This window comes from Euwallacea similis, chromosome 28 (assembly GCF_039881205.1).
Source record: "Euwallacea similis isolate ESF13 chromosome 28, ESF131.1, whole genome shotgun sequence".
NCBI lineage: Eukaryota > Metazoa > Arthropoda > Insecta > Coleoptera > Curculionidae > Euwallacea > Euwallacea similis.
This window is the reverse complement of record NC_089636.1, coordinates 1,235,767-1,251,492: the sequence shown is the minus strand read 5'-3', so window position 1 is coordinate 1,251,492 and position 15,726 is coordinate 1,235,767. Positions and strand designations below refer to the sequence as shown.

General features: G+C 35.5%; 2 protein-coding genes across 3 annotated transcripts; both read right to left on the bottom strand.

Moving 5' to 3' along the window:
- Nucleotides 1–228: 228 nt before the first annotated feature.
- On the bottom strand, nt 229–4,363 carry LOC136417356 (uncharacterized). The gene is made up of 7 exons (XM_066403025.1): nt 4,253–4,363; nt 3,948–4,150; nt 3,180–3,323; nt 3,043–3,121; nt 862–1,061; nt 652–804; nt 229–363 (listed from the first exon to the last, which is right to left on the bottom strand). The coding sequence occupies exons 1-7, from the start codon at nt 4,257–4,259 to the stop codon at nt 277–279; spliced, it is 873 nt and encodes a 290-aa protein (XP_066259122.1). The 5' UTR covers nt 4,260–4,363; the 3' UTR covers nt 229–276.
- Nucleotides 4,364–5,291: 928 nt separating this feature from the next.
- Nucleotides 5,292–15,708, bottom strand: Vps16A (vacuolar protein sorting 16). Of its 2 annotated transcripts, none has more exons than XM_066403183.1 (13): nt 15,476–15,708; nt 14,841–15,030; nt 14,419–14,701; nt 14,242–14,363; nt 14,012–14,190; nt 13,243–13,749; nt 12,990–13,170; nt 12,806–12,940; nt 12,589–12,750; nt 12,375–12,536; nt 11,885–12,138; nt 11,632–11,832; nt 5,292–5,625 (listed from the first exon to the last, which is right to left on the bottom strand). In XM_066403183.1, exons 1-13 carry the CDS (start codon nt 15,532–15,534, stop codon nt 5,478–5,480), a joined length of 2,583 nt encoding a protein of 860 aa, XP_066259280.1. In that variant the 5' UTR covers nt 15,535–15,708; the 3' UTR covers nt 5,292–5,477. The 2 variants fall into 2 exon arrangements, with proteins under 2 accessions (XP_066259280.1, XP_066259281.1); XM_066403184.1 differs by having other exon boundaries at nt 12,387–12,536.
- Nucleotides 15,709–15,726: the final 18 nt, after the last annotated feature.

Here is a 15,726-nt window from a genome sequence, read left to right as displayed (position 1 = left end):
TAGAGGAGTGCAAATTTATAAATGAAGTCTTTCATAGTTGCTCATAAATGATATTCACTTGGGGCAAAATCTGGTGAACGTACTGGTCGACACGTTTCCAGTTTAACCGACCTCTTATATTTTATGGTTGTGGAAACCATCACGGATGAAGTATTGGAGCGGACACGCTGTATATGTAAATTAAATTATAGATTTAAATTATAGAAAAAAGGCATAAAAAAGCGAAGTTATTTATTTCACTTATTTCACTTATTTGTATAAAATTATTTTTTCATTCTATCTATATGTAAGGATTTCGTAACTTTTGTATGGATGCTCCCTTCCTCCAAACGGAATATAACACGAACCATGCGTGGGGTGCACCTGTAAGGAAAGCACTCGTGAAGCAATAACGAGCTTTTAATAGACCATTTTTTCTAATTATGATCAATAGATACAGCGACAGTTTTTCTAATCTAAACTAGAGACTGAATGGGATTCATTTCATAACTAGTGACATATTCCAAAAACCAGCATCTTCGTTTCATATACTCACTTAGCAAACAGGACCAGCAACAAAAATGTTTTATCCATGATTTTGGAACCAATGTGTGAAACTCAGCATTTACAACTACGCATTTTTTAACTGATTCCATGAATTAGCCAATTTACCTTGCCAATAGTCAAAGATCCCCCATGATGAACTCTCCCAACATACAAGATTTCCCCGCCCGAAGTCCTGCCCCCTGGTACAGCCCCTGGGGGCACATTTCCTCCTGCACAGGAAACCCAGACGAAACGGTGCGGCATTCTTCCAGTCAATACCTTTTTAGGCAATTAAAATCAGACAACAATGCTCGTCAACGCTGAATAATTGTATACTTTAAAAGTCGGCACTGCAATTTCTTTTCCTCCATAAGGGACGTACACAGCTCTCTTGTTGGGGATAACTTTAGCTGGCAGCCAGTCTCCATTGTGGAAACCTTGACCCACGTAAATTGGGGATCCGTCGACATCTTTGCCCCCTTGGATTGCGAAGGCGGGGAACATTGCACCTGGTGCCACGTCGACCCAGCGATAAGCTGTGGAAGGTGAAATTTGAAATGATTCTCTTAGGGTCAACAGATAAAAGTAGGTGCTTTCTGGCAACTTTATGCCGAAGAGAATTTCCATGGAAACAAAGAAACTAATTAAATATGTGCAGTTATTGCGTCATTCTTATGTGTCTTGGTTATCGAGTATGTGATTTTTCAGCACTTAAAGCACCGACTTTGATGTTTTAAAAAATCAACAAATCTCCTCGAAGAAGGAAAGTTTTATTGATTTGATGGAGAGAGCGCGAATCTGACTTAAAGTGCTTTATGAGAAATATCATTCTAGAATAAAGTATACGCTTTATTCTAGGAAAAATGAAGTTGTAGAGTAAAGCAAAAAAAGGTAAAATCGCTTGCTTACCCATCGTGATCCTTTCCGCAAATTAGTTTCAGGTAAGCCCACCTAAAACAAGTTACCAATCCACTCCCCTATCGAACCTTCGCTGTACGTACTAATTACGCTTTCAATGATAAAATGGTAATAATCATTCGACTCTCCTAGGTTTTACGTATCTATTTATCTTCCATAACTTATATCTTATCTAAATATACGATTTTCTAGAAAGCATTTAAAATTATACTCATGTTTCCAACGTTTCTGCGTCTCAAGCGCCTCATTGAGCTTCTATGATCCTTTAAAAAATTCATCAAATCAAAAAGGTTAAAGATTGAAAGTCATAATATCACACATATCGTGTATTTGTCTAGGAATCTGTTCCGATTTTACTATCAGATAAAGATCAATTCTCTTGAAAAACATCAATATTACGAGAAGAATAGAAATTTCAACCAGATTCTCTTTTACATTTTTCTTTCTCATGTTCCTTTTTTTCATTCATCTCTTTCATCTTTTTTTCCATCTTTTTCGTCTTTTTTTTCATCTTCGTTGTCTTTTTTTTCGCCTTTTTTATTCTACCTTTCAATAGACAAGTTGATAAATCTCGTCAACTTTTACGCTACCCTTAACTGCCGTACGATCGGATCGCAATTCGTACGATACACACACAGCCATGCCACAAAACTGTAATCTGAAGAGAGCCCTCGCAATCAAAACGTGGCAAACATAGATCATGTGTCCATTAGTGTTGGAACAGGTCCAAAACGACATTTGACCTATTTTGTTTTTCAAAAGAGCGCGTTTCGTTGTAAATAAAAAGAATTTTAATCTGAAAACAGTGCCAAGAAGGCCAAATATAATTCAAACGGGGAGGAAGGATGGGGACGTAAAAGACGATGAGGAAAATAGATAAAAATTTCGATGCAAAAGAGTAATGGCCGCAAATTTTGGCACGAACTGTACATCTCGATTTCCGAAATCAGAAACAAGTCGTATCGTCGATTGCTAGCAGAAACCGCAATTCTATACCGGTTTTTAATCTAGTGGCTAATAATCTGTCGCTAGTAATCGGATACTAGCAATCGGTAGTAGAATACAAATCCATACCTCTTTCCTTTTTAAAGATTTGCACTTAAGCACTTAGCTAGACTTAAGCAATCTTTAGACCTGCATGGTTTATTGGCACCATTGCCGGCTTGCTGGCGCCAAACAGTTCAACTGATTTTAACTTTTTTAATTAATTAATTTTTGGCACGAATTATTCAAACAAATTTACATCAAAATTTGCGTGTCCACACACGCAAGAATCGTTGGTAGCTACCTAGCGCCAATAAACCATGCATTCGCGAACTCTGCTTTAAACCGATTTAAACTGCTTTACATCGCTGGCACTAGTTTTGATGCGTATGGAAACTGATAAACGGTTGGCGACAGTTTAGAAATACCTCGCAATAATTATTAACCAGTAGAGAACATAAACCTGTCCCATGTTGGACTATTATCAGCTTGTTCGAATCAATACACCCTGTGAATAGCGAAAAAACTACATTTGTGCATTTTTCGATTTAATTAAATTTAATTAAAAAATAAAGTATAAAAACAAAGTATAAAAATACTATAATTATCCTTTCAAAACCAGAATTTCGTACTCTTTGTGCGCTACCTCTTTACCGTCGAAGGGGATGTAGCAAGTGTTATGACTTGGTTGCACCTAAATTAATTGAAACACTGGCGCTAAAAACTCATTTAGAGTAGTAACAAATACTTGCTTTTCCAACAGTCCAAGCCCCATCATGACCAACCCTCCCAATATACAAATCCTCCCCATCAGAAGTCTTTCCCCCGACTACAGCATTTGGGGGAACTCGCCCATCATGGTTAGGAAGCCACTCAAAGTGTTGTTCACATAAGACCTAAACAGAACAAATAGTACCTACTGTGCAATCTAATCCCAGATATGGATCTTATATTCACCCTGGATACTTCTAGTGAAGCTCTGGGAATTCGGTATTAAACTTAGTCCATATCTAGGGAACTGGAAGAAAGAGAAGAAGCCGTCCGACTTGTAACGGTCATGGAGACCCTGTACTGGATGGACTTCTTTCTTGCTTTCAGTTTCCGAGATATGGACTATCCTCGATACTGATTTTTCAGAGCTTTAATGGTGGTATCCAGGGTAAATACGTTCAGTTCCCGAGATCTGATAAGGTTTTTTAAATTGGATTTTTTAGTTTTCAGAGCCTCAATGGAAGTATCCAGGATCAATATAGAAAGCACATCTGCCGATTAGACATCCCTTTAATAACACCCCTTCAAAAGATCAGAATTTTTCCAGAAAACTTTCAAAGCGGCAGGATGTGCCCATTTTTAACCACTTTCCAAAATATAAATTCCGATCTTTTGGGAACCCGAAGAGAAATTGCGCTAAAAATGCCGTCCAGATTAATCGCCCTGATGACTTCATCCGCCTCTTTTTTCCGGTTCTTGAGATATCGACAAACATTCATTTCAATTTTTCAGTTTTCAATTCTCCTCACCTGAAACTTCTCTACTCCCACCTCATTACCTCCGTAGGGGACATAGGCGATATGTTTCGAAGGAATAACTTTAGCCGGAATCCAGTCTCCTTCATGAAAAGCCCTTCCCACGTAGATTGGAGAACCATCGATGTCATTACCTCCTAGCAGAGCTGTGGATGGAACGTGTCCATGTCTAGCTTTAGTGTCTACCCAATAATATGCTAAAAATAAATAAATTTCATCTTAGTCACTGAAAAACTATCTGCATCGCTTTGGCCATTTGGATCCAAGTTTTCGAGGTCCAGTATATGATACGCACTTACCGGCCATGTTTGCTATTTTTCAATTACGGCTAACTCAGTCTTCAGCTACACTAACTGGCGACGGACATGCACTCGACACTTAATACTAATCGGTTATCTAATCAATTAAAGGATGGATATACCAGCTGAGATTAAATTTAGGTCCTCATTTTGAAGTTGCACTTATGCCAGATAAACCACACGTACTATTTGCGAACTACTTCAGAAACATCGCTTAGCAATATCTAGATTTCAGCATTCAATTCTGGATAATTATGAGTATTTCGGAATTTACATTGCCAACGGAGAATTTTATTAGCATTTTAACATTATTAATCAATTTTATTTTATTCATTTGTCAATTTTATTTTATTTTATTATTTTATTAATAGTTATAATTATTAAATAGCTATTTTTATAGAGGCATAGGAAAAATGCATTCAGGCATCTCAAGTTATGATTGGTCTTATGCAGTGTGATCTAGGTATGTGGAACACAACTGGAGAAATTTTGTGAAATACCCACTAAAAACTCATTATCATCTTTCCACTCCTATCTCGCCCACCACCCCAGCCCTTAAAACCTCAGAGAAACATTTTTTCAGGGGGATGGTGACCTCCTAATTGACGTCTTCAACATTTCCTCGGCTAATCGTCTCTTCTTTTCCCAATTTCCTTCAATCTCGTGATCTTTCAGAGCGTCCCCATCACAGCCATCCTCACTCCTGAGCAGCAGCTTCGCCCTTGCGACTCTCTCCCACATGCTCTTGCAGCCTCCTCGCGAAGAAAGTCAAATCTCATGGACCCAAACACCGTGGGCTCCTAAATCGCAAAACCAGCGTCCTCTTCTGTGCAGGTAACTGCAGAACACTCCATGTCCGTTGAATGTCCGATGATGATAACATTCCACCTCGCCCCACTTTGTCTATGGATTTTTTATTTATTTATTACATTAAGTAGATGTCGCATTCGGATCTTCACGCTATGGGCGCTCTCTCGCTTGGTATTTTTTAAATTCATTTTTAAAAAAATCGGGGCATTTGCGAACAAAAACAACTTCCTTCAGCCTGTAGAAATGTATTTCGATAATTTAAATCAATCGGTGGATACATTCGACTAGAATATAATTCAATTCAATTTAAAACTCAAAAATTTTCGGCGATTAGGATACATACGACTTAAATTTACGATCACATACATTAGACGTTTAATAATATTTTTGGTTTGCGGACAATTTAATAAATTTTTTACGAATTTTTGTAGTCTAGCCTGCTCAGCATATCGGAAACTTTGTCCAAAAGTTCGGGATGCTTGTTGGACAAACGGCATTGGATGTTTATTAATGTCTGGACGTCTCTCTGTTGAAACGCTGTATCTGCGGCCTCTTCGTAGGATCTGTAATAAGCTTTCTTGAATTTCCTTTTTTTTTTAATTTAATTTGTTTGAATTTAATATCGACTTCACTTGACCTAATAAATCGCTCGCCAAAACGCTCTTAAGAGTGCCTCGAGTAACCTTCACCTGTCGATATTTCGCCTTGATAGAGAGAAAGGCAAAGGAAAACGCCAGGGAGTCTCTTTTAAGAACCAATATAGTTTGGTTTATTTTAGTTTTATAAAATGCGAATAATTTTATAAAGAGTTTGTGAAAATAATTAACTATTTTGGCACTTTTTAAAATTATTTTTTTAATTTCTAATTTTTAATTTTTTAAAATCTTTTTTAAAAGTTTTTGTTGAATTAAAAAAAATGCTTTCTGGGCTAAACTGTTGAGTTATTTAATTTTCCATTATATACCGTGGAAACATTACAAGATTGAAAATTAATTTTCCCATTCCAAGAGCACATCATCCATTGTGTTTATATATTTTTTTCAGAACTATCAAAGCGCGTCGAACCAAATTCGATATACAGGATGCTCACATGAGGTATCACCAAAATAAATAAACAAGTCCGCCAGTGGCGGAATTACCGATATTGAGTACTAATATCGAAATAAAGAAGGAAAGTACTAAAAACGAGCATTCAGTTATAGACCAAAAATGTTGATATTCTAAATTTTGATAATTAATAAAGGAACATTTATTGACGTTATACAAACGAGTATTATTATAAATGTATGAGAGACCCAAGAACAAGATACGCCACTGCCATTGGGCGGATTGGAGCAGCGAGGGGAATTTTAAAGCACTTAAAAAAGAAATATATTCTTTGATGCCATAATTATTGCTATAAAAAACGCTTCGAAAATCATAATACGCCACTGTCACCATCTGAACCATAACGTCTCTTAAAACTCTAAAATTTGTTATTTAAAACGCTAAAAATCAGAGGCGTAGCAAGTGAAATTTGAAAGCACTTAAAATTAAACTGCAATGTTTAAAAATAATAGCAGCTTTAAAAATAACGAAATTCTATTATTTTTGCGACACACCAAACTTGATTTTTGTAACGTATTGCCTTTCAGCTGGTTGCAGTCGGACTGTAAATATCTATCTTTCACTAATTTGAAATGCGTCGAATGGTCAGAAATTGAAATATTATTAAAAATGCTATTTTTTTCGGTGGTAAAAAAACAATCCTGGGGAATTTATTTAAATTGGCAAATTTTAAAAGAGAAGGAATGACTCAATATTTGCAGTTGCAAACTGATTAAATCGCGGGATTGTGAGGGTCCTTGATGCAGAAATATACAGGTATTACCAGTTAAAGTGGAAACAGAGATTGTGCAAATAAGAGAAATACCACATAAGATTTAATGTTTCCGCCAGAGATCAACAAAGTGAGTCGCGAGGCTAGCGACTGACGTGGGCGGAGTTAGTTCAACGTCACCAGATTTCTCACTGTTTCAGAATTTTTACTAATATAAGTTCTAGTGATGAATTCATCGTTTTTTTTTATTAATTTACATTACTATTTTTTACTTCAATATTTTTTTAAATCTCCATTGCTGTAAAGGCAGTGACATCGATACTAATCTAAGCATAGAAGTGGAAACGTTGGCAGAACTGACTTCGCCCACGTCAACCGCTAGCCTCGCAACCCACTTCGTTGGTCTTTGTCGGAAGCATATTAAATCTTATGCGGTCCTTCTTTTACTTGCACAATCCCTATATTCCTAAACAAACTGGTGATATCTATATGTTGCTTCTGATTAATTTGCACGCCTAATAATAGCAATCCAAATTCTACTTTTAATGCTATTTATAGTCTATTTTAAGAACATTATCTAAAATAAACATTATTAACGAATGATATTAATTGAAAATAATCACCTGGAATAAGGTATTAGGCGTACTATAAATTCTAATCCGATAAATTAATCTTGTTGTTAGGTAATGTCCTCCAGGTGCAAGAAAGAATAATCCCCATTAATGAATGAGTAAACAAAAATATGTTACTCCTTTAGATACTGTTTAAGAAGATAAAATCGTCAAAATCACAATGTTTACATAGCTACTTTTCATGGAAACGCATTCAGGGTCTTGCTAAACGCTTACTTTTAATTTCGACATATTATTCCAGAACTTAATACATTTTTAGCTCTTTGAAAAAGCATATTAAGATTTCCTGCATAATTTCCATTAAAGCTCATTTTTAAATAGTAGGAACTTGAAGCGCATGGAGCAAGGGTATTTACAGGATGTCCCAAATACGATAATTTTGCAGTATTCTCATTTAGAGACATGCGCTGAATTGAATGAAATAAAAGGTGGCAGTGACAAAAAGCCATCGCCATCTTGTTTTTGTAGATACAGGGTGTTTTTCAAAACACTGCCCCTCGATCCCTCTTCTATATTTCACTTATCCAGCAAGATATCGAGGAAAAAAACGGATTTTGTAAAAGTATCTACCATAGAATTGCCATTAAATTGCGGGTTTGTTTTATTTGATTTTCATAGGAAAATGGGTGTTTAATAAAACACGGCATTAGTTGTTAATGCAAACTGGAGCGCTTACGTTTTATTATCAAAAAGGCGAGGGCAATGTCTTTTCGAAGACTGACGAACAAATCTCTTCTACATGGGGTATGTACATACATCTTATTTAACATTTTTGCTTATTTTATCTAATCGTCAATATTCTTAATGAGTTTGCTGTTAAATAAAACCTTATATTATTATCTATTCCTTTTTGAATCTAAACCACATAAATCTAATATATTCTCTATGAATCACCTCACATTCTTGCATTTTTAGCGACAGGCCATTATCATATGCGGGTGTCACAGAATAAAGGTACAAACGAGTATAGAGTTCGTTATGGATAACTATCGTCAACATCATAGAACATCGGAATACTCAATCGTCAGGCAAAAGGTCAAAAATGGCGCCCGTGTGACCTTTTATGGCCCACCTCATAATGCAAGCAGTTAATGAATTGACCGTAGACTTAAATCTGTAGCAGTGCATCGAAAAACTTAATTGAAAACATCGTGAAAATGCTTAGAGATATGAGTTTTTTGTTTTTTTAATTCTTGGTTTACTGATGAATTCAGGATATTGGAATTCGTAAAAATATTGATGATATCGACGCCACACAAAAGGTTGTGCTGATTTTGTGTGTGTGGTAACATAAGTGTCATTTGGAACACAGTCGCTTAAAATATTTAACCTCGGTCTATGCCCACAATGTAAATTTGTCGTCAGTTACGTTCGAGAATTTTTCAAATTGCGGGTTCCCCCCAATGCTTAACCAAAAATTTTATTATTACCAAAAAAAACTTAATTATTTTGACGTGGCTTCCCTATTCTCTATAACCTGGAATCCTGGCGGTCTTATCAAACCGCCATTAAAGTGTTTGAGATTTTCTAGTAAGAGGTTTAAAGGCGTTGCCAGACTTCGTTCTTTGCTTCTCTTCAAGTTTAATATTATTTACTAAATCAACGGTCCATAACTCCAAAAGTTTCAATAGAAAATTCCAATAAATGTATAATTTCGTGTCGCGTGTCGATCGTTCGTCGCCGTACGACCTACGAGCTGTACCTTTGAATTATATGGTCATTTCCCATAGGAACCCATAACACATGTACCACATGTATAAACAAAAACCATAACACGCTCCAGAATTCAGCACCTTCAGCATCTTTTTATTATATAAAGTCAGGTATTCAGCATAGGATTATTATTATTGTCATAATCATCAGTTAGTCTAGTTGCTACTACATCGAGTACAAAGTTTTGCCAACAATTGTAATTCTTATTATTATTTTTGAAATAAATAATTTTTTTTTTTTAAGAAATTTTCTTGGAATGAAAACTTAACTTTTGCTAAAGGTGAGCTGTAAGGTCTTTTTTATGTTTCAAAGAGTTTTTGTATGTTTATCGCCCTTGAGATGATGATTCAATCGAGTATTAGTGCAGCGACAGCCGAAACGTGTATAATACTCGATATTTTGGAGTTATTTTATTTCAAAAACTCGTGAGATACATCACTAACGTAGCTAGCATTTAGTGCCTGAAAGTGCGTGTTGTGTAGCTCATATTTAGTTAGTAGTAGTAGTTTTTTCTCCTTTTGTGGCAAAAGTGGATGTTGTAGTGTTCATGCTGTTGGTGCTCGGAGATGCACTTCTCCCTCAAGGCTAAGAAGAACAACGTCTCTACCCGTGCTCTTACGTTAAAGCGCCATGTTAAACCGCGGTTTGACGTGGGAGAGTGCGATAGGATGTAAGAGCTATTGCCTTTGGGGGGATTACTTTAGGTAAAGAGAGACGCCGTTGGATGCATGAATTGTGTTCTTTTACAATTTTTTATTTACAGACTTGAAATTGCTGCCAGGGGGTTTTTAGCTCCGATAAATTAATTTAAAACGTTTGTCCTTCATCAGTATCGATAACTTCAATATTTTTACGAACTCTGATACTCTGAAGTCTTCTGCATCAAAAAGATCTGTAGTGTACCCATCGAATGCTATTAGTAATGCAATGTTCTTAGAATAAGCTAAATCGGTTATTAATATTTTTCCATCCAGATCTATTTATCTTTCCCACGAAAAGGCACCATTAGTATAAGCAAACTCAATCTTTAGCTCAATAATAAAGTAATTAAGACAAACCAAAGGTTAGCTTGGAAAAATTCAACAATAATTAAGATATCAGCACAAAACAACTCTCCTAATTGGTAGCTTTAGATATAAATATAGGTCTAAGTCAGTTATAGGACACTTCCAATATATGTAGAATTAAGACCGTCAAAACGCTGATTATAGTAGTACCAAACCCAAAGTACGTTTTCGTTATTTTTCCAGCATCGAGGTACATTACAGGTCTTCCACAAAAAAATCGTATCTTTAACGGTTTTCAAGGTATTTTCAATTAAGTGATTCCGTGCATTTTAAATCCTACGTGAAAAATCAACTAAAGTAAATTCTCTAAATGTCGAAATGTTCTTTTATTCACTAGCACGCTATACTCACTCAAATATGTCTAGGGCATCCTTTGTGACATACTGAGTGAACCAAACATAGCATGTTTTTTCTTAAATTTTGAAACTGCATGTGAATTATTACTACGACTTAGAAATTTCACATATTATCATTATATTTCAAACATGTTTTTCCCAACATTTTGTTGTTTTTTTTTAAATAGTCTGTAAAATCCAATTTTTAATGCGAAACAACTACCAATTTCTATAATTTCCGCTTCCTCGCACTTTCTATAGAAATAAGCGAGTCAAATCATCAAATTATTTTATTGCCATGATAGTTATGTTACTACCAAAATTAGCTGTGACTTATAATTTTCCCTCAAAATTTCAGTGATATTATATTTTTGACTCATTTTCTTGGAATAATAATTAACGGAAGACCATTTACGTAAAATTGAATCAATATGACGATGAATAAATAGTAAACTGATATGAACGGAAAGTCTAATAAACAACTCGAGGCCTTCTAAGAAAAGCGAGATTAAGTACGTTGGAAGCAACATTATACAATGATGAGATATTTAGTGATCAAATTAGAGTTGTAATAAAGAGTGATAAAGAGATACTTATAAAGTTATACGAGCATAGAGATAGGAATAATTTAAATTGGTTTCTTATTGAAAACTTAAAGTATTCGTTTCGTTGTGAATACTCAGAAATTACAAGGATCAACAGTCTAATCTGAACTAACCTAAGCCAATGGTCCTTATAATTTCTGAGCAATCACTTTTTTGGAAATTGCCGGAATGGGATTGGGAAACAATTCACTGGGTTAAGATTTACTTCAAATAAATTCTAGCTTTCCTTGAGAACATTCAATATCGAGACTTAATTGTAAGTTCCAAACTGAAAACCAAATTACTCAAGTCTCGGTTTCGTGAAACTTTACTCGTTGCATATCATTTAAAATATAGTAGTGATTTAATCATTAGACAATGCACTTCCAGCGATAAGCAAATAACTGCTAATTACTTACTCAATTTTAAGATAATATTTGGCTTTCAGTTCCTCGGGCATCTTAGTCAGATACTTAAGAGACTCGTCTCTATTTCCATTTGCCCAGCATGCATCCACAAAGGGCCCATACCCAACCGGCGACTTTTTTAGCTTAGAGAACTTATCCAACTCCACCCATTCTTTCTGACGCGCCAACGTATTGATTCGCAAATACCAATATCTTTAAGAATCAGACATCATCAATTGTAAACTCTTAACCAAGAATTAATTACCTCTTATCGGGAATCTTGAAGTCGTTCTTTACTTTCTCAGCTAGTTTGATCTCCTTCAATTCCAGCAAAATCTTGCATGTGTCATGCACGCTTTTGCCTGTGATTTTATCCTCAACTTGCAACCTTTCATCGAATTCTCTTTGCAGCTTTAAGAGCTTCAAGTTTTCCTCGCAGAGACTCGCATTCAAATCTTTTCTTCCTTTCTTGTAAAAATCAGCCGCTGCAGTCAGTTTTGAATCGATGGTGAATGATACCTAAAAGTCAGTTGAAGAATAGGTCTATTATATAGGGTGTTAGTAAATAAGTGCAAAAGATTTTAATGAGTGATTGCTGAGGTTTTTTTTTAAGTAAAAAAGGTCATATAAACCCAGATCCGAAAACGCTTAGTTTCTAAGATACATAAAGTTCTTATACAGCCATGCCATGACATATTTTTAAGGAAATCACAAAGAACATTACTTTTACATTTATTTAAACTAAAATTTCTTACATATACACCTACATTATCAGTTAGACATTCTTCTAGTACAAGCTGAGCTTGAGCCGCGAAATCGTCTTCCTGGATGTAAATTTCTGATAATGCAGGTTTGTAATACTCCTTACAGTACTTGATGTAAAGCGACTGGGCAACTGGGAAATTTCGAATGGTCATCTAAAAAGTGAAATATCTCAGTCCTTGAGTGATTAGCAAACAACTGCAGCACCTTGAAGTCTCCTAAAGGCATTTTCTCCCTTAATTTCAAGACAACCATATAAACTAAATCTGTATCCCCGCTCTCGATGGCCTTGTGTAAAGCCGATTTGTGCTCATTTAATTTCAATAAAAGGCCCACTTGTTCGCTTGCTTTCGACTCGTAATCAAGTAGCTAAAAAGCCAAAAGAACAATTAAACAAGTAAGATACTTAAGAACGAATTGATACCTTAATTGCGAGTTTATTTTTTCCGAATTCCGAAGCTTTTTCCGCAATCTCCCTATAGGAGACGCCTGATGAGTAACCGAGCTTTTCGGCAATTTCTCTAGCTACAGTCTCTTGATCGTCGTGATGCTGTCCAACCTAAAAAAATCCTATGATTTTGATACTAAGATTGGTTTATACTACTCACCTTATACTTGGCCCAATGTACCAAAATATAACTGCTACCGGAGCTTTCGGGTAGTTTTAGATACTTCGCTATTTGCAGGGCTAAAAAATACATGTTTCTGACAATTAATCTATCAAGCAAATTCTTCAATGGTTCTGTCTCATCTCCATAGCCAGATTCTTTAGTCTTCATATAGCGCAGTCTATGCGAGAGAAGTTAAGGAGCATGCAGGGGGATTTAAAAATGCAAAACTATGTTTCCCCAAAAAGGATACTGCTCGATGGTTAAAGGAATTCCCACTTTTTCGTCTCGAATGGCGTTTAAAACTCTCAAAAGCCGGCACATTTTCACATATTTATTCGGATTGATTTCCGCTACGAAACATTTCCCAAATTGCGCGGCCCTTATCAACATTTTTTGTATCTCCGGATCAAACTCGTACCCCACTGCATCAAGGCACTGATTAACTGCCTCCTCAAGCTTACTTTTCACCAAAGTTATGTATTCATTTGCTTTGTGACTGCCCTTTTGGAATTGCTTCGAAGCTTCTAAGAGAAAACTCCCAGGTTCCGTGCTATTTATGCGAAATATTTTTTGAACTACTTCAGGTACTTTTTGCAACAGCTCGTGATGGGCATTTGAGATGATCCGAACCCCGTCAATTTCAGCAACCAAATAAACTGGGCTATCGTACGTATAGGATTGAGTTTTTCCATTTTTGCCTACTATCAAGATGGAATTGTCGTTCTCCCAGTAGGCCACGACGGTTTCATTGCCACACCTAAAAGAGGGAAAATGATCAAGAAAAGATCAAAAAGTCAAAATTTAGTAATGTGAATAGACTTATAAACTTTTTTGGCCAAATTTGAAGTAATTTTAAATTGATAATCGCCGGCTGCACTTGTGTTGCGCAATCGACGATTTACCAAGAACTTTTCAAGTACAGATGGAGAAGTAAGTATAAAGAGGGATTACCTCTACCACTCATTACTAAATTGAACAATACACCTGAATATCTATTTTATTTTTATAAAACTACATACCACACAAGTTGCTTCGGCCTATGTATAGTATCTGTCTCAATTTCGCAATATTTATGTCGCAAGTCGGTGGAACCGAGCCATAAATGCCCTGAATCAGTGAAAAAACATAAATGACGAGCATTAAATGAGACTGACATTTCCAATATTGCTGTGTACTGAACAGAAATATCTGGTTGAAGCTATAATAGTCAAAAAATTAAGAATGTCCTAGGAACATTAACAAGACTAACCATTACGCTTGTATGATGTTCATCTTGTTTAAGCCTATAAAACTCTTTACCCCTGGCAAATAACACATCTGTGGATATTTCATCTGAAACAACCTCCCAAGCAGTGGGTTCCAGGTTTGACCCTAAAAATGCCTTTAATGTTAACAGGCTTACGACAAATTTATGACAACAACTTACTAGGAACATCACTAAGTTGTCTAGTTTTAATGTTAGTGGTAGTAATGCTATTGACAATAAAAACGTTAAAGTTGGAAGTCATCACAGCCACGCCAGCAATATTCTTTGTATTGATGAACACACGGGCATCTACTATTTTACAATCATGGGCTTTTTGGAAAATATTAAACTTGTGAACAAATTTCCCAAACATGTCATAGACCACAACATTGCCGTCGTCTTGGACGCAGATGAGATTTTCGTCGTTCGACCAGCCCATGTGTACAATTGGTCGATGGGTCCACTAAAATATAATTATTATATATGTGCCTGCGGAAAAGCCAAACAATTTGTTACTCAATAGGTGAAAAAGCCCAAAAGATACTTAATAAATTTATAAAACTTTTAACAGTTAGCAATATGTGATAGCTATAATTATTTACTTTAAATGAAGTCAAGGTCTGTCCTGATCCAGAGAAAATTGAAATTACTGATTGACCAGGTCCACGGACTTTGGTGACTTTCCTTTCATCTCGCCTGATTGCCAGAGGACCACCATATAAAGCTGACACTACAATAAAGTTTTCTAGCTTGATTTCCTGATTCCATTGCATGGAATATATTTCAATCTTTCTGCAAAGAATATAAGACCTTTTTTATAAATTGTTCTGTTTTGGCTATACTACATACAGAGTGTTTCCTAAATATATGGTGCAAATTTAAGGGGGCATTCCTTGAATTAAAATAAGAAAAAAGTTACTATTATATACACAAGTCCAGATTTGCATCATTTAATTTGAAACACTCTGTTGGTAATAGATCTATTTTGATTTTGTATCATTATAATCTGTTCAAATGTATGAAAGTATTTGTCTGTAGAACTACTTAGTTCTGTGCAACTAGAATAGAAGTTAATTCCTGAAATATTTCTATTTCTACGTTAGTAATACCAATTTACTTATGAGTTGCTAATTTGAGTGTTTGATTGAGTACATACAGAGGCAAAATAGTAGTATCTTAATGAATACTGGGCATTTGAGCATTTAATAATTAGCTAATAGAAACAAACATATTTAACCTATAATACAAATCTTGGCCTAAGCGAAACCAGTCTGCTGTTATTAGCGCACTGGACATCTTTGGTGAACATAAACTATTTGCTTCTGCAACTTTCACTAAATGTAATTCTATAATTTGAAACTTTGCCGTGTAAGGCGAATTAATACAAAAATCACCAAAACAAAGCCTGGAGAAAATCACTAATTAATATTAATAACAATTCATTGATAACAGTATAATATATCTGGTAATGTGTAGTAGTATCATAAA